At 46.1% G+C, this 23204-nt stretch overlaps 1 protein-coding gene across 1 annotated transcript; it reads right to left on the minus strand.

The window, feature by feature from the left end:
* Positions 1–1231: 1231 nt before the first annotated feature.
* On the minus strand, positions 1232–16721 carry LOC104621652 (discoidin domain-containing receptor 2-like; the record flags this gene model as incomplete). Its single annotated transcript, XM_010288190.1, has 6 exons — positions 16571–16721; positions 11576–11678; positions 9086–9314; positions 4459–4606; positions 4143–4248; positions 1232–1418 (listed from the first exon to the last, which is right to left on the minus strand). Coding segments are annotated over exons 1-6 (837 nt in total), but the record flags the coding sequence as incomplete, so codon positions are not given.
* Between the last annotated feature and the right edge of the window lie 6483 nt (positions 16722–23204).

Here is a 23204-nt window from a genome sequence, read left to right on the forward strand (position 1 = left end):
TCCTAGCTCAAGGTTATTTGCTACCTTTTTCAATGCTCTGAAAAAGACAGCAGAATCACTAGAAATAAAATAAATTAAGTAGGAAAAACACCCCCTGAAGTTTCCTCAAATTATCTGAACTGAACAGGTTTTTGGGACTGACTCATTTCAGGATAGTAAACTCAGAAATAAAATGTAAGCGATGCTTTCTGCATCCAGTCCAGATTTTCATCCTGGACACCAATAACTTTGAACTGACTTTTAGCATGATACCAAAGCCTTAACGAACTGGCTCCCTATCCGTTGGCTAGGAGGACTAGTATGATCACAAGATTCATAAACAAAGAAAAACTGTCCAAAAGCAGAAAATTGCTACCATTCTTTTATGCAGTTTGACGGAAAGCTTGCATCCAGTTCCAGTTTCTATACCTCCAGAAGAGTACTGGCAAACAAATGAAGGACTGGGAGATAGCTACAAAAATGACCCTGGATCTCACAGGGAAGGCATTGAGAAGTTCAGCCAACTTAGTTTACTGAAGCAAAGATTAAGAGAGTGGTTTAATCACAGTGTAGAAGCATTTCTGCTTCTACAGAAGGAAAATTTCTGAGAAGGCAGGACTCTCATTTTTGCCAGCAAAAGCAGGCTAGGAGCCAACGGTTGCAAGTTAAAAATAGAAAAATAAAACTAGGGTAAGTAACCACCAAAACAATTTACTTAAGGATGTGGTGGGTTCCTCTTCATTTGAAATCTCTACAAGAAAAGCCACCAATCCTTTTTAAAGATTCTACTGTTTACTACAGACTCAAAAAGTTCAGCTCATCCTGTTTCTGTGCGTTTAAGTAATTTCTCACAGCACAAGCATAGATTGAGGCATCCAAAGAAATTTTTTGTCAAAATGGAAGCACAGCCACATTCCTTCACCTCAAGGGTCAGGCAGGCCCTAGACAGTAAGTAGCCTACATCCCAAATCCATCTCAGTTGCTGCCTAAGCACTGTTTCAGGTGTCTGCTTTTAATTCCTTTAAGGCAAATACTGAGAGTATCTGAACTCTGGAAAGACAAGTGCTCTCCTGCTTCGCCTTTCTACAATGGCAAACTTGGGACACCTCCTGCTAAAAATCTGCCTCTCGTGGGCTCTGCTGCTGGGCACCTTATAACCTCCTGCACTGGGAAGAGGACCCAAAGGGGTAATCTGGAAGCATCCAGATCCAAAGCCTGCCTCAGGCTGCTGCAGAGGGACAACGCTGACTACCTTCATGGAAGTGAAGTTCCGCGGTCGGTCAAACTGGAACTCCATTTCAACAGATCCCGTGCTGAAGCTGTCGTTCTTCCAGCCAACGTAGTCATAGCCTGGCCACACGCGGTACTGGTGGCTCTGTGTGAAGTCGTCCAGTCCTAGCACACCGTCTGTCAGCTGGCCCAGACCGCCATACAAGTGCCTAGCAAGGAAGAACCAACAGTTAAGCAGAATACCAGCCAGGAGAGCTCAAATGTGAAAGCACACGGCCCTTCAACTGATACTAGGAAAACATTAGTTTGTTTACACTCTTAAGCTCTCCCGGACAAGAACTCCTTCCCTGTTCTTATGCAACATCACCTTTAGTTTTTTCAGGCTGGGCTTGTAAAACCTTTCCCTGCTTGGGAGAAGGCAGAAGTTTTTGCATTGAGATCAAGCACTGACAGCAAAGCCAAGCTACAAGAAGAGTCTCTTGAGAACGAAAACAGACTACAGAAAATGACACTGTACGCTCTCCAGAGAGCTTTAATTGCAGCATTTCACCATGCAGCTGCATGGGAAGAACACTGCTCCATGCTACCCTGGGGGAACCAGTGGGGAAAGTTTTGTAGGCAGGCACAGAAAAGCAGGAAAAAGAGCAGTGAGACCATGAGCAGCTCACCCAGCCACAGCCAGTTCTAACTGGGATAATTTCTGGCACTGTTCCTCGTGCTAGAGGAGAGCATTATTGGCTCCGTTTCCAAGGCTGATCAGACTCTTCACCTAGGACCCTGCCTCGTTCCACTTCCTATCGAACAGTGCAGAGCCCGCTATACAATTTTCCAGCACTATCCTGGAATAGAAGATGCTGGATGTGGTACAATCCTGACCCATCTGCCTTCTGGGAGCTATCCCTGGCATGTCCCTTTTGCTATAAGCAGGGAAAGGGCAAACAGTTCAGCTGTATTAGTGCCTGAACTTGCTCCCTGGACCCATTTCTTTCACACTACCTCTAGGCAGTCTTTATAACCCGGGTTGGGCTGCCACTACATACACTGAAGGTCCCCAAGTCCATTCCAGGTGAGCCCTCCTGTCACTAGGATTTGCACAGGTAGGCATGCCTTGGAACTCCAGAACAGGATTAGCAGCTGGAAGAGGCAGAGTCCTGCTTCTAGGCCAGTCAGGTACATGACCTAGAGGTGTTTGAAAGACTCCTTGCTTAGCACGTTGAGTCTCGTGCCTGCATCTGTAGCTCCCTGACACTCCCCAGCAGACCCAGCTTCCTAAGTTGGTGCTGGACAGCTAAGTCCAATGCTTACATCTTTCTGCACATAAAAGACCCTGCCTCTCCATCCCCCGCTTTTTTTAATATCCAATCCCTACTATATCAATGCAGCTTGAAAATATCCCATATTAACATATAAAGATATTGTTACCCGGTATCTTGCAACATCCTACAAGCATAAAGAATGTACTTTCCACCCCGTTATTTTAACATCCAGCACAATAGAACACAAGTAAGTTTACAAAAATCACCTCCAAGCATAAACATTTTTAAGCAACAGTAAAAATTTTCAGGAAGTTAACGACAACTGAAACAGGAGATACAATGAAAGCACCTTAAGTCAATAAATGACACCAGGTCACTGAAAAGACACCGTCAGATCACTTATTAGGCACATTCTTGCACAGGCAGGGATATGCTCCTTCAAGAGGATACCCATACCCAAGTTTGTCTGAGGTTTCAAGCCTTTGAAACACATTCAGATCTGTATTTACAGCAAAGTGAGTGGTCACACTAAATGAGAGTTCAGCCACTTATTTAACATTTCAAATACTGGCTCTTAATGAACTCTCATCCCATAAGAGTGAATTAGTATGTAAACCAGAGACACCTCAAATTGTCAGTAACATGCCACCCTACCTAATCTCAGCAATGTGAAAAATTAACAGACCTTTTAACGAGCTGTCACAATCCAGTTACTTAGGTTTTTTGACTCCAAATTGGAAAAGCATCATACCCAAGAAATCTTTACAGTGAGTACACCTTCCTCTCATACCGCATTGGCAGTGGTGCCTCTGCTGACCTGGAGCTTCTCACAGGGAGTGATGCAGTTTTCCAAGTTGTTTCAAGTCCATCAGAGCTTTGTTTTCAAAAACAATATCTCAAATCTGTCCAGAAGCTCACAGGTATCAAGTGCAGGCCTAGAGTTCAGGTGTTGCGCACTGTCATGGATGCCCAGTTTACCCTGGAGACCTCCTGCAACAGTTTAAGATGCAGTCTGCTGGAGAATGCATTTCAGATATCAAACTCCAGAAACAGCAAAGGCAATGAAGAGGGGAAGGACCTTCATCTGCTCCAGGGACACTGGGACTGCGCAGGTAGAAGGTCCAGCCAGCTCTCCCACTCCAATCCGGGGCAACAGAAGAGTAGCAGCACCTTACGATCTGCAGCATCAACAACAGCTTAAGGCTATACATGAACCAACAAAGAAATCAGTGCAATGAATATGGTCACAATTAGAGACCAAGAGCAATGAAGGCTTTAATAAGACAATCAGACACATCAGGACTGTGTCATCACATCATGTAAAGATGGAAGCTATGAACAAGGACAGCACTTAATTGTATAAGGACACACTCTTCTCTCTAAAAAAAACAACAACTTCCAATAACAAAAAAATTATTTCTTCCGTGCCAGCCTTTGCCAGCTGGTGGAAACGAGTCTGATGCTTCTTGAGCCCATGCCCTCCTTTAAAGAGCAACTAACAACACGTCAAAGGGCCTGGAACAATGAAGCCACCATGCTTGGGAGAACTAGTAGACTAGCTTGCAGCTCTGAAGGTCTCAAAGAAGTGTTTGGGATACAAGATACTAGAGACAGGGTAAGTAGGAAAAAGAGGTAATTTGCACAGTGACCGAGAGAGAACAGGACAACTTCTCCCACCTGCGCTCCTGGTAGCCATCATAGGTCGAGTCATTCAGATAAACGATGGGGAAGCCAGGAACCGCTATTGTCCCTCCTTCAGGGATGCTATAGGATGCCAAACCATCTAAAAAAAGAAGGCCATATACCTCAGAAATACAGCAGCAGCAGCCTTCCATCATCTCTGTCCATATGATCCTTTTATTTATGATGTGGACCAATAGAAGCAGTTCCGTGGGCCTGGCATTCCCTCTGCATACGTGGGGACGCAGGTAAGTCCCAGTCAGTGTTGTGTAAGGACTACTTTCCAGTGACAGGCATGGAAATTGCTACTTACCATACCAGACACATCCATAGAGCTCCACCCTCATACAGACAGTCATTGGCATCTCCGTCACAGGAATCACCCGGATAAAACGTGCAATGATGGGAGGCCGAAGATCTTTCAAGACCACGTCATAAGTATCAATGTTGCCTTGGATCACCTGGAGAGGAGAGCTCCTTATCAGTAACTTCTCCCTCTTGTGCAGTTAATATGAACAGTGGTGTACTTGTACCCTATCATTTCAGGCTGCAGAGATTTCCCATGCAGTATCTGCAGACAATTAGCTGCTGCTGCTTCGCTCCTCCTACCTCTATGTGGTTTACAGGGTGAAAGGGGTTGCCATTTCACCTCCTGTCCACTGCATGCCCTCAGCAGGCAGGACTCTGAGGCAGAGGAGAAAGGCAAGTGGCAGACGAATGTACATATGGACTATATGTTGATAGAGAGCTCCAGTTACTAGTACGTAACCTCTCTTCAAGTGAGTCTCCACATGCACTAACAGCAGGTAACTGAGCACTTGCCCTCATCACTAGTTACCTGGCAGAGGGTCCTGATATCCTTTTTCTATGAGCCAGCAAAATTCCAGAGGTGCTGCAGTGTCTGAGGAATGACGGTGCAAGCAGCTGCACAGCAGATGTCTCGAATTGAAGTGTTCAGCATTGCCACATCACCCCATCCTGCTGAGACTTCCACCCTCCCTTTCCCCTCAGTTTCAAAATAGTGTAACAGTCCACTCTTTCTTTTGACAGTGTGAGGAAGCAGTTGAAGCTGTTGATACCCCAGCAGTGGGCACAAAGCGCTTGAGATTTTTTTTTTTAAGGGTTTGGACCTATAGAAACAAAATAAGAACACTTTTGATATCAAAATCTGAATTACAAGTGTGAGGGCTCCTGTTCAAAGATGCTATTGAAGGGAAGGGTGAATCGGAGGCTGAGGTTAGTCAAAAGACCACGTAGACTGCAGTTGTTGGCATACAGGCAATTTAAAAGACGAGGGAGGCCACAAAGGGAGCAGAAAGGTGGCTTCCTCTTCATGGCAGCAAGATAGATCTCTAGAGAGTGAGTGTGGCTGAAGAGTCCATTGAGAAGTGAAAGACTTTATTGTACCACAAAAGGAAGACACTCAGAAGACAGCATCTTCCTGAAGCCACATCTGGTGGTCTTCTGGACTGCACCAGGGTAACTGTGAGTTTCCCGCACCTGGCTGGACAGCTCTACAAAGGAGCACAGTCCCAGCAGCTGACCAAAGAAAACAGAAGGAAAGACAAAACATAAGCTTGCTTCTCATCTTCTTCAGCTCCTCAACAGGCTTTTAATCTGCAGCCCCTTAATATCTCTCTGCTTAGAAGAAACACCCATGACTTCTTCCAATGAAGTAGGGACACATAAATAATCCTTGTCTTCAGGAACCAAGTGACAGCCATTAACCCTTTCACCTGTCAGATGGACCAAGACAGGAGACCTGGAAGCCACCTAAGCTGGCTCCACAAGACCTTGTTGATAGGAGATAAAACCCAAAAGGAGATACCATATGGCAGAATATCCCACGTCTTCAACACGAAGTTGGACAGATCCTCCAGAGTTGATCGCTTGCCAGGGAATCTCTAAGGTGGCAGATATATCAAACCAAAAAGTCCTAGATGGACACAGTCTAGACAGGGTAAGAGGAAGAAAGCTTCAGACATTGCCCTCAGAAAAAGGTACCTTTGCACCAGCTCCATAGTGGAAGAGCTGACTTTTTTGCCCCTCGCTACAGGAAGGACATTGAGGTGCTGGAACATGTCCAGAGAAGGGCAATGACACTGGTGAGGGGTCTAGAGAACAAATCTGATGAGGAGCAGCTGAGGGAACTGGGTTTCTGGAGAAGTCTGGAGAAGAGGAGGCTGACGGGAGACCTTATCGCTCTCTACAACTCCCTGAAAGGGAGTTGTGGTGAGGTGGGTGTCAGCCTCTTCTCCCAAGTAACCAGCAATAGGACCAGAGAAAATAGCCTCAAGTTGTGCCAGGGGAGGATTAGACTGGATATTAGGAAACATTTATTTACTGAGAGAGTGGTCAAGCATTGGAACAGGCTGCCCAGGGAGGTGGTGGTGTCACCATCACTGGAGGTGTTCAAAAACCGTGTGGACGTGGCACTTCGGGACATGGTTCAGTCAGCACAGTGGTGTTGGGCTGACAGTTGGACTTTATGATCTTAGAGGTCTTTTCCAACCTTAATGATTCTGTGATTCTATGACACCTTATGAGAACCAAAAGAGATGATGCACTTTGCATAGCACCTCCACAAGGTGGGGTTGCTGCTATTGAGCACAGTTTCTCAAGGGCCAAAAACCCCAAACTGAATTAGCTGTTATGTGGAACAAACCCAGTATCAGTTTCCAGTCCTGGCCACTACTGATGCCAACTACTGTTCCCAGCATCAAGAATGAAGTAGTGCTGCTGGCAAACAACTGCAGGCAGCCAATACCAGAAGTTGATGAGGGACCAGGACTCAACAGCATTGCACCATGCAACATCAGTGCCAATGGAGAGCACCATCCTTAACAGGTGTCAGGGACAGGGGGACAGTAACCTGACCCTTTGCCTCTACTCAGCAAATGAGAGCTAGCTAGTGACATTTCCATCAAGAAGCAGAATATGCTACAGGTCTCATGACCCAACATCCTGTGAGATCTGAAACAGCAGCCCAGTGAAGGGCTGGGATTTGGTGTTTTTTGTTGTTGCCTTTTTTTGTTTTATTGTTTTTTATTTTTGATGGAAGCCATTCATGCGATGTCCCTGGACAGAGACATGCCAAGATAGGCTCCCATAGTTGCACTCTGAAATATCAGTGACTGGGCATCTATCAACTGCATGACTAGAGGTGATGTAGGTATTACTGGAGGTAATAAGTAGATTAGGATTTTGGACCTCCATCTGCACCTCATTCCAAGGCTTGAATGATTTTACATGATATTTTTACCAAATTATTTGGCCAGCAGTGCTTCTCAAATACAGGATTCACCCCTTACTGGTGGCACATCTGGAAAAATATGTTTTACGGAAAGTCACTTCTTAGAGAAGCTGAAATGGCAGAATTGCACCCCATTGTGTATGTCATGTCCAGAACAGCAGGCAGAAGCATCTTCTCTAAGGATACCAGGAAAGAAAACTTTTTGACCTCATGCGATGGGGAACAGGTACACACACTGACAGAATAGACGTAGACTTCCACATATACAGGAGAGGATTGCTCAAATCATAGCATCACAGCTGGATACATGCTCATTACCTTCTTATGGCCTAAAAGGGAGATCTTGCAAAAACTGACCCATACTAAATCGTAACACCTGACAGGAACACAGTCTGGAGTGCCAAAGAACACTGCTCTGCACAGGACTGGGAGACAAGAGGTATTTAGCTGCTTGTGGACAGTGTAACCAGTTGAATTCTGGCATAATTCAAGATGCTAAAGATGACTTTACCCAAGAAAGTACCGATAAAGAACATTTAGCCCTATGGAGTTTAAACTTCCCCTCCCATCCTCCAAACAGTGTTTGTAGCACACACACCAAAATGTATGGCTTCAAGTTGCGCCAGGGGAGGTTTAGATTGGAGATTAGGAAAAATTTCTTCACTGAGAGGGTGGTCAGGCATTGGAACAGGCTGCCCAGGGAGGTGGTGGAGTCGCCATCTCTGAAAGTGTTCAAGAAACGCGCGGATGTGACGCTTCAGGACATGGTTTAGGGGACATGGTGGCACTGGATTAATGGTTGGACTTGATGATCTTGAAGGTCCTTTCCAACCTAGTGTTTCTGTGATTCTGTGAGGGATGGGCAAAATGATGGTAATGGCCAAATAGCTGATTAAAGGGCTGCATGAGCAAATAATACATTAACAAGCTAGAAGCTGTTGCCTAATACTGCAATACAGACCCCACTGACTTCCAAAGCACCTCCAGTGCTAGAAAACATCACCACACCCAGTACCCTTCTAGTCTGCCTTAGGTCTTCAGACTCCACAAGCCAGCCTGAGGCACGGTGATCAGGTCAGATTAGTGCAGATGAGAGAAGGGGATTCCTTCCCAGGGGAAGTTTAATAAAGGCTTATGAACATGACCAGAGCACAGCCTGCGCTGAGCTGTGTGCTCAAGTCTGGAGGTAGCAGGAGACAACTGTGGTGAGCAGAGAAGCTTCTTTTGAGGGTGTGTGCTCAGCACATTTCCTACCCTCTAACCTCCTTCCTCCTCATTGCTCCCTACAAATCCATAAACTCATCTCCATTCCCTCCTACCCTCCTCCCTTTTCTTAAGATCACAAAGCAGGCATCTGTTTTACAGTTTCCAATTTAGAAGCAAGTGTCTGTCTGGTAGAGGAACATTCACATGTTTTGCACATAGACACAAAGGTAGTGAATAGCCACAGTTTTCAGTCATGGCGATGGCTGGGATTTGGGGGATCAAGCGAGGGTAATAACAGTCCTATGTCACCGCAAACACAAGACCAAGGCAGAGGATGCTGAATGCCTGAGAGAGGAGAGTCGGGATACAGTAGGATGCACTTCAGGATACAGTAGGATGCACTCGGCAGTATGTAGAGGACATGCCTTTTACTCCTCTACAACTTGACTTCTACGTGTTCCACAATTCAGTTTCTACTCACCTTCCTGCCCTGACGATCTTTCCAGGAGATCCAGCGTTCTCCATTGCGGCTATAGTCAATTCGGTAAGCACGGGCAAATTCTTTGCCTGTGGCACGGGCATGCCGTCCCTGAGTCCCAATCAAAGTGATGAAAAAGAGCTTGTGCAGGTCAATTTGAAGGAACTGTACATCTTCTGGTTGCAATAAGCCAGCCGGACACCAGGCCCCATCCCCCTCTTCCCTTTGTAACCTGAGGGGAAAATCATATATATTAAGAAGTGTCACTTCCAAGGATCCAGCCTTTCCACAAACTGAAGAAACACCTTGAAACTTTGAGAATTGGCAGAAAGAAACCAAATCAGCAAGTGGGACCTGACAGCTGGCTACCAAATACCTCTCCCCTTTGGGGTGACGGTCGATTGAGACTTACAACACTCCTGTAGCAAGTTTTGCCCTGTTCATAACAACTCCCTCAGTTTCAGATATCTTTCATTAACTGTTGTAAGTAATTTCTTTGCCAGACATATACTTCCATGTTGATCAGAAACAGCTATGCTACTCAGTAGCTAATTGCATACTGCATGCATCTTAGCACCTTGCTGGTAAAGTACATACTCACTTCTCCTAAACCCCATACAGTAAGGCCTGAATCTCTGCTTGACCACCTCCTACAGCTCTAACAGGCACAAAGGGGAGAGGTCTTAAAAATACATTTTAGAAAGAAAAGCTCAGCAAATCTACAAATTATCCTGGGTCATCTCAACACATCTTTCACCTTTCCTTCATTCAGCAGAGTTGCTTGTGCAGGACACTGCTAGGTGTTTGATGTGAAGGCCTCTGCTTCAGAGCTGACCACTGTGGTACCAGCTGCGAAGAGGAAGGCTTTTATCCTTGGGGACTGCATGCCGAGCAGAATGCCGTAGCGATCGGCAGGGGGGGGCGCCGCTCCCCCCCGCCTCTTCCCGGGCTGGTGAGAGTTTTCAACGTGAAAAATTTATCCAGACACAAAAAGACTATGTGGGCTTTTTAGCAACAGGGATTTCTTAGCAAACAGCAAGCCCTTGAAGTGCCCTTGTCTTTTGGACAGCTATCCCACCTTTAACTGATGGGATCGGTGAGTGTCAACCCCTGTGCATCAAGGAAGGTGGCACCCTGAAGGAGACACTGAAGGTAAGGCACAGGCTAGAGAAGGTTTTTGTCTTGGATTGGTTAGCTGTTTGTGCCAGACTTTCTTATGGTGAAGTGCCAAGTAAAAGAAGTTATAATAAAGGCAGGAAGGTGACTCTGAAATGACATGGACAGACATCTGCATACAACAACTATGACCTCTAACAAAATTAAGTCAGTTAGAGGGTGCCTTCATGTCTTCACCCTGTGGACATCCAGCTGCCCTGGCAAAGAGATGATGGTAACAGATGGTAAGTGATGCCTGAAGTATTTGCAGTTATTTGCAGAACTGGAGATAAGACAGACACACAGAACAAAATAAGTCTCTCAGCTTGCAGGCTCACAGGCTTGTTCAAACTCTGTTAAAAGACATGACACTTAGCATCTTTGCTCTACCGCAGACGAAGAAAAAAAATAATATTCAAGCATTAGGAGAATTTTATGATTTTGGACTGTGTAAATTCATCATAAACATATAAGTATCATTAGTTAACCTGAAATTCATATCTGACTCACACCAAAACTGTAGGAACGTTCGATATCATCATTATAAACAATTCTAAGGAAGCTTACATTTGTTTACGAATAATCAGTTAATAGTTAATATTAATAATAATAATAATTTAAGAAAAATGAAATTACAAAAACACAAAAAAACAAGCTTATGAGAAAGACTGTAGTACTGCTTGACATTGAAAGAAAATCCTTTAGCTGCTTTTTAACAATTGCTTAACTATGCAATTTTTAGGTTTGAGTCAAAGTGGACACAGCCCATTTCCTCAATACGATGCTGTTGAAAAGTTCATCCTTGTAAATGATTTCCTATGATTTAGTTTAAAGCACTCTACAAGAATCCCAGGGGCACTGTCCCTAAACTGACCTTAAGTCATAAATCCATTAGACATTTATTTGCAGAACTATAGGAAGACCAGGGTCGGAAGCAACCTCTGGAAGTCCCTAGCCCGATCTCCTGCTCACAGCAGGACTATTTCCAAAACCACAGTTTGTTGCTCAAGGACTTGTACAGCCACGTCCCGAAAATCTCCGAACACTGAGACATTATCACATCTCTGGGTACCTGTCCGAGAGCTCCACCACTTCATTCTCATGGGGAATGAAATTTTTTTCCTAATATTGATTCAGAATTTGCTGTATTACAGCTTGTGATCACGACCACTGCCTCTTGGTCTTTCACTATGCACTAATTAGATTTAATATGGAAGCAGTAAACAAGCTAAGCAAACTTAAGGTTGCTTTAAGGGTGAGGGCACTTCTTCCTCAATCACATACTAGACACCTAAAAGAAAAAAAAGGATTACATTTTTTTGTTAGAGATTAACCTACCGTGCATACTGGGGTCCTGTGGAATCATACCACTGGCTCGAAGCAGTGATGTCTTCATCCCGTATTGTGCCTTCATGCATACCCAAAGGGTAACGGCATATAGCTGAAAATGGGAACAAAAGCAAGTAAAAAAATCAGTACCAATTCTTTCTAAATTGCCAGACAAGTTTAATTAAAGGCTATCAATGCCTAGGGAATAAATATGGTAATGATAAAATACAGAATGCAAATAAAGAGTATGAAATAATTACCATAAACTGAAATAAGTAATGAAATACACTCAAGAGTATTGTTCAGCAGAGTCCTAGAAAGGCAAAAAACTCTACAAAGAAACATTTTAAGAACATGAAAGCCAAAACCATACTAGTGTTACTGGTTGCACAGACCTATTTTACAATGAAAAATTATTTACCAATAATGATGTGACATAAAAAGGAAGAATTTGTTAAAGATTTTTCTTCCTCTGGAATAAACTGGATACTTGACTTGCATTCAAATAAGAACAACTATTATTGTTTTCACTAGTCCAGTAACAAGAGAAGTTAAACAGCTTCTATTACAGATTACTAAACTAGTTTATGGAAACATCTGCTCTGTCCTGTCACTGCAGGTGAGAGCTCACATTTGAGCCCAAGCCCCTGACCACCCACATTGCCCCATGCTGGTCTGTTCCCTGCCTCTAGCCTGAAGTGGAGCAAGCATTTCTCTCCAGGCATGAGAAGACTCTCAAACATGGTGCCTCTGCCGAGTATAGACACAAATGACTCAAGTCATGGAGCTCTACAAGCTCAATACACCAAAGACAGTGCAGATGTAAATCCAAGCTGGCCAGGCTCTCTCCCCTGACACAAGTTTTTAAACACATCTTGAAATATTAAAGATGATTCAGAAAAGTCAAAATCTTAATGTGTTCATTAAGGCTCAGTATTCAAAACAGGCAAGCAAGATATTTTTGTCAGACTGACATCAACAGCAGATTAAAAAGAAAGTTACACGGCATTAAATCATGAAACAATTAAAGGACAAAAACATAGTCATTGCCAAGTCCCAGAAAAAAAGGAAATGCCCTTTCCTATAGATTTTTGGTCTTTGTCCTCTGAGCTCACAGCAGCCCCATCACAACAGCCCCCACTCCTGCCCTGCCTGCAGGGACACAGGCAAGTGCCAGCACATGCCCCAGTCACTCGAGCGGCACGCGTGTCGTGTCGGCTGGCACCCTCACTGCTGCGCTGCCTGCTGCCAGATCGGCAGCTCTGCCTGCCTCAGCAAGGCCACTGCCTTGGCAGTCTTCCTCATTTCTCTACCTCAGGACTGCTACCCTTGTACCAAAGTTGGATAAAGCTGTTCATCAGGTTCAGAAGCTACAAGACAGAAGCATGAAACCCACCTGGTTGTTACCACCGCACAGAACAAACCATCAGAGGCGAGTTACTACCTGACAGATTGCAGTGGAGCAACGTTTGCAAGCAGAGGTTGTTTCAATTGGGTTTGGCTGTAGCTGTTGTCAGGCACAGCATGGATGAATGTGTGATGTTCTATATATTCCTAAATAACCTTGTAAAGGAGATGGGTGGTGAGGTGACAATGTTTGCTGATAATACCAGATTGTTTAAGATGGAAAACAGCTAATTATGGGAATACATACAAAACAAACTAGAAAACACCATTACACCACTGTCTGTATTCACGGTCAGATGCCAGTCAGATACGGACTAGAGCCCTTACTCCTTCCTTCGCCCATCAAAAGGCAGAGACGGCAATACAGATGATGCAAAAGGAAAGATAACAGCCTCATCACTGCAAAAGAGATTACTGAAGTGGAGTATGACAAAGGTCATTTATATCCTGAGCAATTATTCCCTGTCTCTCAAAACACCAGAACCAGGAGGCATCGAAAGATCAGACAGCACAGCTCAAAAACAACATATGCATCCTTAATCTATTAAAACAATCCAAATGCCAAAGGTTCACATGGGTTCAAAAATCAGCTAGACAGCCTCACAGCTACCACAGGCAAACACACAAGTGTTAGCTCAGAAAGCTCCTCAGCAGCAGACTGCGGCGAACCGAGCGCACACCTGGGGTAATGCACTGCTGTGTGCCTGCCCATCTGTGCACTCTTCCAGAACCAGCAGGGATGGGACCTGCTGGTCAGGACACCAAGCTGGATAGGCCTCTGGTCTCACCCAGAACATATGGTTTCTTAAGAGGCCTTACAGATGAATTTTACAGAAGAATTACAGAAGAGGTTTACAGAAGAATTCACTGGGAGGCAGCTGGTGTCTGGCTGGGATCAAGCATGATGATTGTGGCTGCTGAAAGCCAACCGAGAGCTCTAACCCTGCTCTGATACTGAACAGCCAGTTTAGTGAGCCAAACTAGCCCCAACTGTCTTCACTCTTACCTGTCCCACCACAGACCAGTACCATCTGATCTACTGCTGGAAAGCTAGTATGTTGCTGAACTATGGGTAATCATCTGAAGGTTTTCCAAAAGGATGGGGTCATCATCTGAAAGCAGAAAGTTGTTTTGTGTTTCTGCAGTGGGAGTCCTGTCTGGCCACACCTTATTTAAAGGTCAAGTGCACACCCTACAGCAATACCAGACTGCGAGCTAGCTAGTTGGGTTTTATTGCAATCCTTAACAAAACTCATTTGTTCACAAACCCAGGGCTGGCAGATGTGTCATGGTTCAGCCCCAGCTAGCAACTAAGCACCATGCAGCCACTCACTCCCTGCCCCCTCCCCAGGTGGGATTGGGGAGAGAACCGGAGGAAAAAAAGACCTTACGGGTTGAGATAAAAAGTTTAACAGGACAGCAGAGAAAGAGGAAATATAACAACAACAAAAATAATAAACAAAAACAAGTGATGCACAATGCAACAATTGCTCACCACCTGGTGATCGATGGCCCGTCCCTGAGCAGTGACTCCTGCCCACCAGCCAACTCCAATTCATACGCTGAGCATGATGTTACATGGCAGGGAATATCCCTTTGGCCAGCCTGGGTCAGCTGTGCTGGCTGTGTCCCCTCCCAGCTCCTTGCCCACCTCCCCGCTGGCAGAGCATGGGAAGCTGAAAAGTCCTTGACTTAGTACAAGCACTACAACTACTTAGCAACAACTAAAAACATCAGTGTTATCAACATTATTCTTATACTAAATTCAAAACACAGTACTATACCAGCTATTAGGAAGAAAATTAACTCTATCCCAGCTGAAACCAGGACAAGATGGAAGCCAGAGTGTCCCTGGCATCACGGGATACGCTTTACAGGTAGCCATGGCTATCACCAAAACAAGCAGCATGAGGCTCTCACCAAAATGCACATCCTCTGGAGCAAAACCATCCTTGGGTTCTGCTTAGGTGCCACCAGGACTCCTGCTCAGATATCCCTGACCCTTTACTATGCACGCATGGACACACTCACCTGCCATGCGGACAGCATACACTGAGGCTCAGAAAAGTGTCACAGCTCACCTCTGTTAGTGAGGTCAAACAACTGATGCTAGGCAAAAGGACGCCACAGGATCCTTCCTACATAGGTCTGAAATCATCCATGAAGCAGCCCTTTTGGTTTAGAAAGCAATGCAGGAGGTGCTTCAGACCACTCCTGGAGCAGATGAGGAGGTCAGGATAATCAATGGAGCCTGTGGGCACCACAGCCGAGGAGCATCAGCTGGGCTCTGGGTGTGCTGGAGCCTGGCTGGGAACAGGAGGGCATGGCCCCTTGGGGCAGCGAGGCAGCTGAGCAGCTGTGGGAGCTGAGAAAGCAAAGCTGCTTGAGGAAGTCACAGGCAGAACTGAGAAGTGTGAGCAAAGCTACATGCCTATTTCTTGGTGGCAAAAGATTACTGGAGGAGGGAGGGACCACAGCCCTGTGCTCAGCGCCCATCCCACCTCCCAGGATCTGGTGGTAGGGAAGCTATTCCTGCACCTTCAAGTGTGCTAATTTCTGTACTTACCACCACCAAAAGGAATCTGTGTGTGACTGACCCTCTAGCTGCCATCTTCCCTCTTCTTCCACTAGGTTTTAACCAACAGAACCAGATGGTACCCCAAGTTCAAAGCTGGATGTGTGGGGGGTGTACAGTGCAGGGAATGGCTCTGTAATGGGGGAGCACAGGAGTGTCTGCTGAGCTCCACCACAGGACTCACTTCACATCTGGCTCGTTGCAGCAAACCCTCAAACCTCTGCAGAGATCCACAGGCCAGAGCAGGGTCAGAGCCAGACACAAAAGGCTCCAAACAGAGCCAGACCCAGCAGAGCGAATGAAGGCCCTCAGGGTAGCACTGCTGCCTCACCACACCTTCAGCCAAACTGCAAAAGAATTAGACTCATTTATTTCACAGACTGTTTCCAGCTCAAACCACCTCATTATGGGGATTTTTTGCAATATATTGCAGACCATTATCTGACTTGTCTCCATCATGATTATAACTTGCCAAATGTTGTAGTATTAAGAGGTCATGCCCTCCACAGACACTCGTAGGTTCATATCATCCCTGTCTCTACCCTAGCTTTGTGCCAGGTAGGGTTTCTACCTTTCCTTCCACACTTCTCTCTCCAGAATCCCTCCTGCTGGCTGGAGAGCTATGGCTTATGCTTTGCTGACTGGTAATTCGCTTTCCACAGTGAGCATTGTATCTCTAAGCCAGTCTAGGGCCAGGTTTGCTCTGCAGGCCACATGACAGGGATAATCAGAGGTCAAGACAGGCCTGCTGAGAGTACAGACCCTCTGGGTAAGCAGAGAAAGGAATATATCCATGTGCCTGATCCCTCCTGGGACTGTCAGGAGAGATGTCTCCCTCCACTACAGCTGTCAAGGAAGACTGGCCATCTCAGTCCAGAGGAGGACATTCAGGAACTACATTAGTGATTATATTTATGTCCGTCACATTCATATGCATTGACCATGACAGACAAAGAAAGGCTGAGAACAAGCATATTAAAGGTGGGAGATCAGAGTCCTCTCCCAGCATGGCAGCTCCCTACCAGGGTTGACTTCGGTGCCAGATGGCTCAAGCAGTGAGGCCAACAGCAGCATGCAGAAGATCATGGTAGCAATCGTAGGCGCTGCGCAGGGTCAGATGGTTGCGACTCCTTCAAAGACAGCAGCTGCCATCTACATTTCTGAAAGACAAAGCAAAGAGAGAAGATGAGAGTCCTCCAAAGACAGGACTTCTCTGTGCTGCAGACTTGCTAATATTGCCTAACCCATCACAAGGTAATGACAATCTTCCATGCCCTCAAGAGTGTCCTGACCTCAGCCCTACTCTGACCCATCAGAGGCTTAGTGAAGAACTAACAATTGTCTGACTACCTGTACCATCTCTAAAGCTATTAATGTAATTCAGCTTTTAGGAGCTGCCATGACTACTGTACAGACATACTCTACTAACTACTCTTAAACAAGTCCAGTGCAAAGTAATCTCTCTGCCATCGATCTTTCACGTTCCTTACAATATTAACAAGTACTGAAGCTGCATCTACAACAAACCTGGATAGTCCAGCCAGGCTCCCCAAGCAGGGCTTATCCACCCAACGCACACCTCTGTCTGCACCAGCTGTCTACTCCAAGTAGCCAAGTGGGCACTCTGGAACTAGTCACACAACCTTAAGACAAACGCCTAAAACAGGGTGAAAATAATCTCTCCCTACATGTCCACATTGCTGCCAGAAGACCATGTGCACTCACACACACGAGCACACTTAATTTCCTGTTTGGAAACAAGGAAAATAGCAAAGGGCTTAAATGCTGGCAATTTCAGCGGAAAGCCATGATAACACCTAAAAGAACACAAGGTCATATCAGCAGTTATGTGAATTCTTTGTGTCTGCATTCACTACACAAAGACCCTCAGGAGGTTCCCATCCTGGAAGATAGCTTTATAGAAAGATAGGTTAGAGGCTCTGTCTCATATTGAAATGTCAGGCAAAAAGAAAACAGAACAAATCCATAAATGAAAGGTTGCCAGGACCAGAGGGTGTTTGCTCAAGAATCCTCAGAGTGGTAGTAAAAAGGCAAAATTGAATGTTAGAATTTGTTAGTAAAGGAAGAGAGGATATAAAAGGGACCATCACTATGCTAGTTCATACATGCCTGCAAGAGCATCAGATGCCATTAGCTCAAGGATTTGTAACAAAAGGCTATATTTTTTCCACCCAACATAATTAAACTGCACAAATCATAGCTGTGAGCTGCCATGGATACCAAAACAATTGGATGTATTCACAACAGAAAGATACACCACGGCTTCTTAAACCCAAAGGTAAAAGCATTGGCTCAGGAAATCCCTCACCCAGAGATCGCTGGACACCCAGAAGCTAAATCAGGGTTAGAATCACTGAGGCTTGCCCTGTTTTTATTCTCTTTCCTAAGGATTTGCTACTGGCCATTGTCCCTGCTGGATTCCATCAGAAAAGATGGCTCTGAGCCTGAAAAACAACTAAAGGCCTTCTTGGGAAACGAGCCAAACACACATGCAGGAGAGGAAACTAACGATCAGTGAATGTTGCCCAGCAGCACTGTGCCCAGCCACGCAACAATGCAAGCAACCCCAAAAAAAGACCTTAAAATTCCCAGGACCACTCCTGCTTCAGCCACCTCTTGTGCTCTGTGTCAGCACCCTGGCCAAGGCTGGGAGGGGGTGACAACAAGGTTCTGTGATTTTTCTGGCATCCTGGACAGCGAGCGAACAAAAGCAAAGTACTGGAGAGAAAAGGCAACCCACATCTCAGCAGGAGGGTCTGGCAATCAGAAGACAGGTTTCAACCAAGCACTCTCCAGCTGTATGTGCATTCGAGGTAGTCCTTCCCCCCTGAAATGGAGGGGATGTAGTGACATCCAATGCAAACACACTGATTCCCACCATCCAAGTACCATGGAGCAGAGACTTCTTGTAGCCATGCGGAGGGAGGCTTTGTAGACATTCCTATGAGCTGGTGGCTCATGGCTTAGGTGTACTCTTACACAGTGCGCCCAGGTGGCCAAGGCAGCCAACAGCATCCTGGCCTGTATCAGCAACAGCATGGCCAGCAGGAGTAGGGAAGTGATTGTGCCCCTGTACTCACTCACTGGTGAGGCCGCACCTCGAATGCTGTGTTCAGTTTTGGGCCCCTCACTACAAGAAGGACATTGAGGTGCTGGAGCGTGTCCAGAGAAGGGCAATGACACTGGTGAGGGGTCTGGAGAACAAGTCTGATGAGGAGCGGCTGAGGGAACTGGGGGTGTTCAGTCTGGAGAAGAGGAGGCTGAGGGGAGCCCTCATTGCTCTCTACAGCTACCTGAAAGGGGGTTGTGGCGAGGTGAGTGTTGGTCTCTTCTCCCAAGTAACCAGCAATAGGACGAGACGAAACGGCCTCAAGTTGCGCCAGGGGAGGTTTAGACTGGTATTAGGAAAAATTTATTTCCTGAAAGAGTGGTCAAACATTGGAACAGGCTGCCTGGGGAGGCGGTGGAGTCACCATCACTGGAGGTGTTCAAAAAACATGGCAATTGGGTACTTCGGGACATGGTTTAGGGGGCATGGTGGTGTTGGGTTGACAGTTGGACTTGATAATCTTAGGAGGTCTTTTCCAACGTTAATGATTCTATGATTCTCTTTTTACCGCAAAGTTTGAAGACAGACCTGGTGGATGTTAATCTATGCAGGTGATTTGCTAGGGTGCCCCGGAGACTCTCAGACCAGGACTCACAAAGAGAACTGCAGAGAGTTCAGCACTAGAGAAGACTCTCTTCCCACCAGACCTTAGAAAGGAAAGCGTCATGAACATTAAGGCTTTAACTTTAACCAGCTTCCTGGAGGAGATGATGAGAAACACAGCAGAGCACTGTTTGGTGGTACATGGGGTACCCTGACCATGACCCAGGTGTCTGCCCAGATCAGCTGTGCTATGTGGGTATAGCCTGGGCTAGAGGAGATCTTTCCGCTGGGTCCCCATACTGGACCAGTCACTGAACAGAGCTGCAAGTTGCTGAGGAGATCCTGGCAGGAGAACAGCAGCTTGGAACTACCTCCCAGGTGACTTCTCAGCTGGAGGTTTAAAAGCTGCCTGCTGTACTGGAGCCCTCAGATAGCAGAGGACAAGCACACATTATGGTCCACACCCTCATCACCCCCTTCAGAGCCTACCAACAGAGCCTGGCAAACCAGGAGGGGATCCGCCAAGGCACAGGCTACCTCCCACCAAAACACCCTGCGATTTCCCTCTGTAACGTGGCCAGGGCTAAGGGAAAGGATGGGGAGAAAGCACTGAAACAGCAATCATACATGGCTAGGTGAGGACCAGAGCCTGCTGTCAAAGCAAAAAAGAAATGAGAGCAACCCCAGACATCACTAAGTTTTCAAATGCCATGGCTTTCCATTTGATCCAAAAGCCCAGCAAAGAAGGATCAAAAGCAGGGAGGGAGATGCCTGCAGCAGAGCACAGGGACAAAGGAGCTCTCATGCCCTGCCACCAGCGCAGAGCTCACTGCCCAGCGAAAGGTACTAAGCTAAGACTTTGCATAAGGATTTTGTCTTTTGACAAAAGAGCAGTTGTGCTAAGTGTGTCTCATCTTCTCAAAATGACACGTAAGCAAGTCATGACAATGGCCAATGTCACAGCAATATAATAAATGCAACAAAAACAGTACCATTATCTCATTTGACCAGGTACAGACCAAACACCATAATTTAAGTGCCCATTTGCTTTAAGCAAAGCTCACGCCATGTTCTAAGTCACACTTATTGTGCTGCCACATAGCCAGTCACATCATTTGTAACTGCTTGAGTGCAGAAATCAGAATGTAAAAAATAACAAGAGGGAAGAAGGAAAGAGATGGAGGGTGGACAAGGAAAGTCACACAAAAATGCCCAAGCACCATGTCAGCTCCTGCCCCAGTACTGGAGGAAAGGTATGGGCTGTGGCAGCACAGACAGTTGTCTGTCCCACAGACAGCCAGCACCCTGTGAACCAGACGCTTCTCAGGACTTGATGGCTATGTGGAGCTCAGCACGTCACACAAAAATAGCACAGCTTGGGAGAACTGCAAGCCAAAACCAGAAGATGTGGCCATAGAGATCATCATGGCCTCCAGAAGAAAAAAAGAAAAGCTTCAGAGATGGCTCTAAAGCCTGTCTGCAGCTCTGTGCCTACAACAGCTGGCTTTGAATTTGGCCCTTGACTATAGAGCATCCAAGATGAGTAGGATGAATCCTCTCTGGATGTGTCTATCTCTACTGATGATAGAGGGAACCTAAATGGCTGGCCTGGAATAGCCTCATCATACCCAGGTGGCCACAGTTTGGCAAGACAAGTTCTCACCTTTGTACGTGGCAGTGACGAACTATTTCCAAGCTATTTCCTGCTGGGTTCAGCCCTACACAGGGACGCCAGCAGCCGGGTTCAGGCTGTGCTGGGCTTGTTCTTCCCAGCACACTTGGTTCCCAGTCTTGTACCACCAAAGCGCATGGGAGAGGTGCTGCACACAGGGAGCAAACAGTAATTTCTCAACTTCCAGTCCTCTCCAGCAGCTGTTGTTCTCTTGAACAAGGACACCAAGAGTGTTTTTCACCCCTGTCTCATAATTTAGAGGGGCCTCAGATCCACTCAGGAGTTCGCACTGCCAGAATTCGCTGTTTGAAGAACTACTGATACTGATTTCTGCTGAGTCTAAAATCTCAGCTAGTAGTAGACTGATTTCCAAACTGCCCATTTCCAAGTGCTAGAACACACTGGAAGGTACTACTAAACACAAGCCTCTGTACAAACTGCTTGGAAATCATCTCCCTAATGATTTTGTCTGGGTAGACGGCTCAACGCTTCTCTCTGTAGCTCTTTCAGCTGCATTAGAGTCCCTTGCTGTACTCACACCTTTCTTCCCAACCTGCCCATGCACACACAGAAAGTGCCAAAACTACAGCAGAAGCCCAAACCAGGATTAGCAACATCCTCACAGAGGCAAGAAAGTGTTAAACTCCGTTCTCAGGACTGAATGGATCAAGTTGCTAATTGCTAACAGCTGGCTGCAGGAGAATAAAATCCTGTTACAATCATTGTGAGTGGAAAAAAAAAAGTCTACTTGCTGAAAAACTCACTGAGAAATGCAAAAGAGGGCAGTTTTTCCCAATATACCCAGCAGATACCATGTCTAAAAAGCCAATCCATCTCTCCGCAGAGAAACTGCTCACTGGGAACCACTGCTATCCCCAGCACAGCACGAGGCCTGTGAGCAAAAGCGCTGGGCACAGTGGGTGCAGGAGGGAGCTATTCTTTAGTGATGTGCATGAAGAAGGTGGGACTTGGAGCTCCTCCAGGTACTGTTCTCCCTCCAGAGATCCGTTACAGAGGTCTGGCATGTTTGCAAGCCTCTCCAGATCCCAACTGAAACAGGCATTTGTTTTAACTGGTTCCTTCGCAGATCATTACCTCAGAGTGGAACCTTAGGGTTTGCTGCAGGAATCCCATTACAGATGCCCAGTACTGTGCCAAGAAACTCCACGGTCAGGATCAAGACTCATAGCTGTGTGTATGATGCACTCTGTATGTATTACAAGAGGATTTATGCTAAATCAAAGTATCCTCAGAAGAGGTTCAGGAACAGTCAGGAGGCTTGGATGGTATCTCCTAGCATTCCTAAAGGCATTCAAGGAAGAAACAGCAAAGCTACTAATTGGGACAGTATCTGAAGCCTGAAGAGAGGGTGTAAAGTGTGATTACCATTTTCATGGCTCCAATACGATGGTGGAACATTTCTCTTTGGCTCAGAATTAATCTGAGATACCCTAAACCCAGCAGTCTTCCTCTGGAGCACACACAGCCCATGCAGCTCCGGTTTGGACCAAACAGAATTTGCTGATGAAAATGCTTAGCCAAAAGCATTCTGATGACTTCTTCAAAAGTTTTGCTTAGATTACAATGCAAATACTTCTTGCTGCTGGTATCAATTTTGGTTTTTCAAGAGGGCTTTTAAGCCCCAGTCAACTCCTCTGTATACATTCCTATTTACCATTAACAATTACCTTTGCAACTCGGCTAGCATCACACTAAGAGTGTGTGGGGACAACCATCTTCAGGAAAGGCAGTATCTTCTAATGAAACCAGCTGCCCTAAGATTGGAAAAAGCAGACCAGGGCTGCTGGCCTGAGAAGATGGCCACCCACTCCAGCAGAGCCACTGGAAGGTGAATGGATGAGACCAGTATCAGGACAGGCATGCCACATGTGCAGGAGCTCCGCAAGAAGGCAACAAGTTTTCCCTTAGGTAAACTCAAGAGTGCAGTCTCTGTGCTCATCCCCAGAGTCAACCAACCAGGCAGCATGGGGAGAGGTCTCTGCACGACACGTGCAAACAGTGACACCAAAAAGCAACACGCCAGACAGTAACAGGGGAGCTGGGCAAGCCCAGCAAGATCCTGGCACAAAGCGTGAGGCTGCAACAGATCTTGGGTATAGGCACCCAGAGAGATAATCAGAAGGAGCAAAAGCCCATGGCAATGTTGGGAATGTGGTGGGGGATGTGGGGCAGGAACAGTGACACCAGAGTGATGTCCAGAGCAGTAACAAGACTGGACAGATAAAAGGAACCAGATTTTAGGTGAAAGGGTTGGGTTAATCAAGATGCATTTGAGATGTAAGACACAGCA

This window comes from Phaethon lepturus, unplaced genomic scaffold, assembly GCF_000687285.1.
Source record: "Phaethon lepturus isolate BGI_N335 unplaced genomic scaffold, ASM68728v1 scaffold17145, whole genome shotgun sequence".
NCBI lineage: Eukaryota > Metazoa > Chordata > Aves > Phaethontiformes > Phaethontidae > Phaethon > Phaethon lepturus.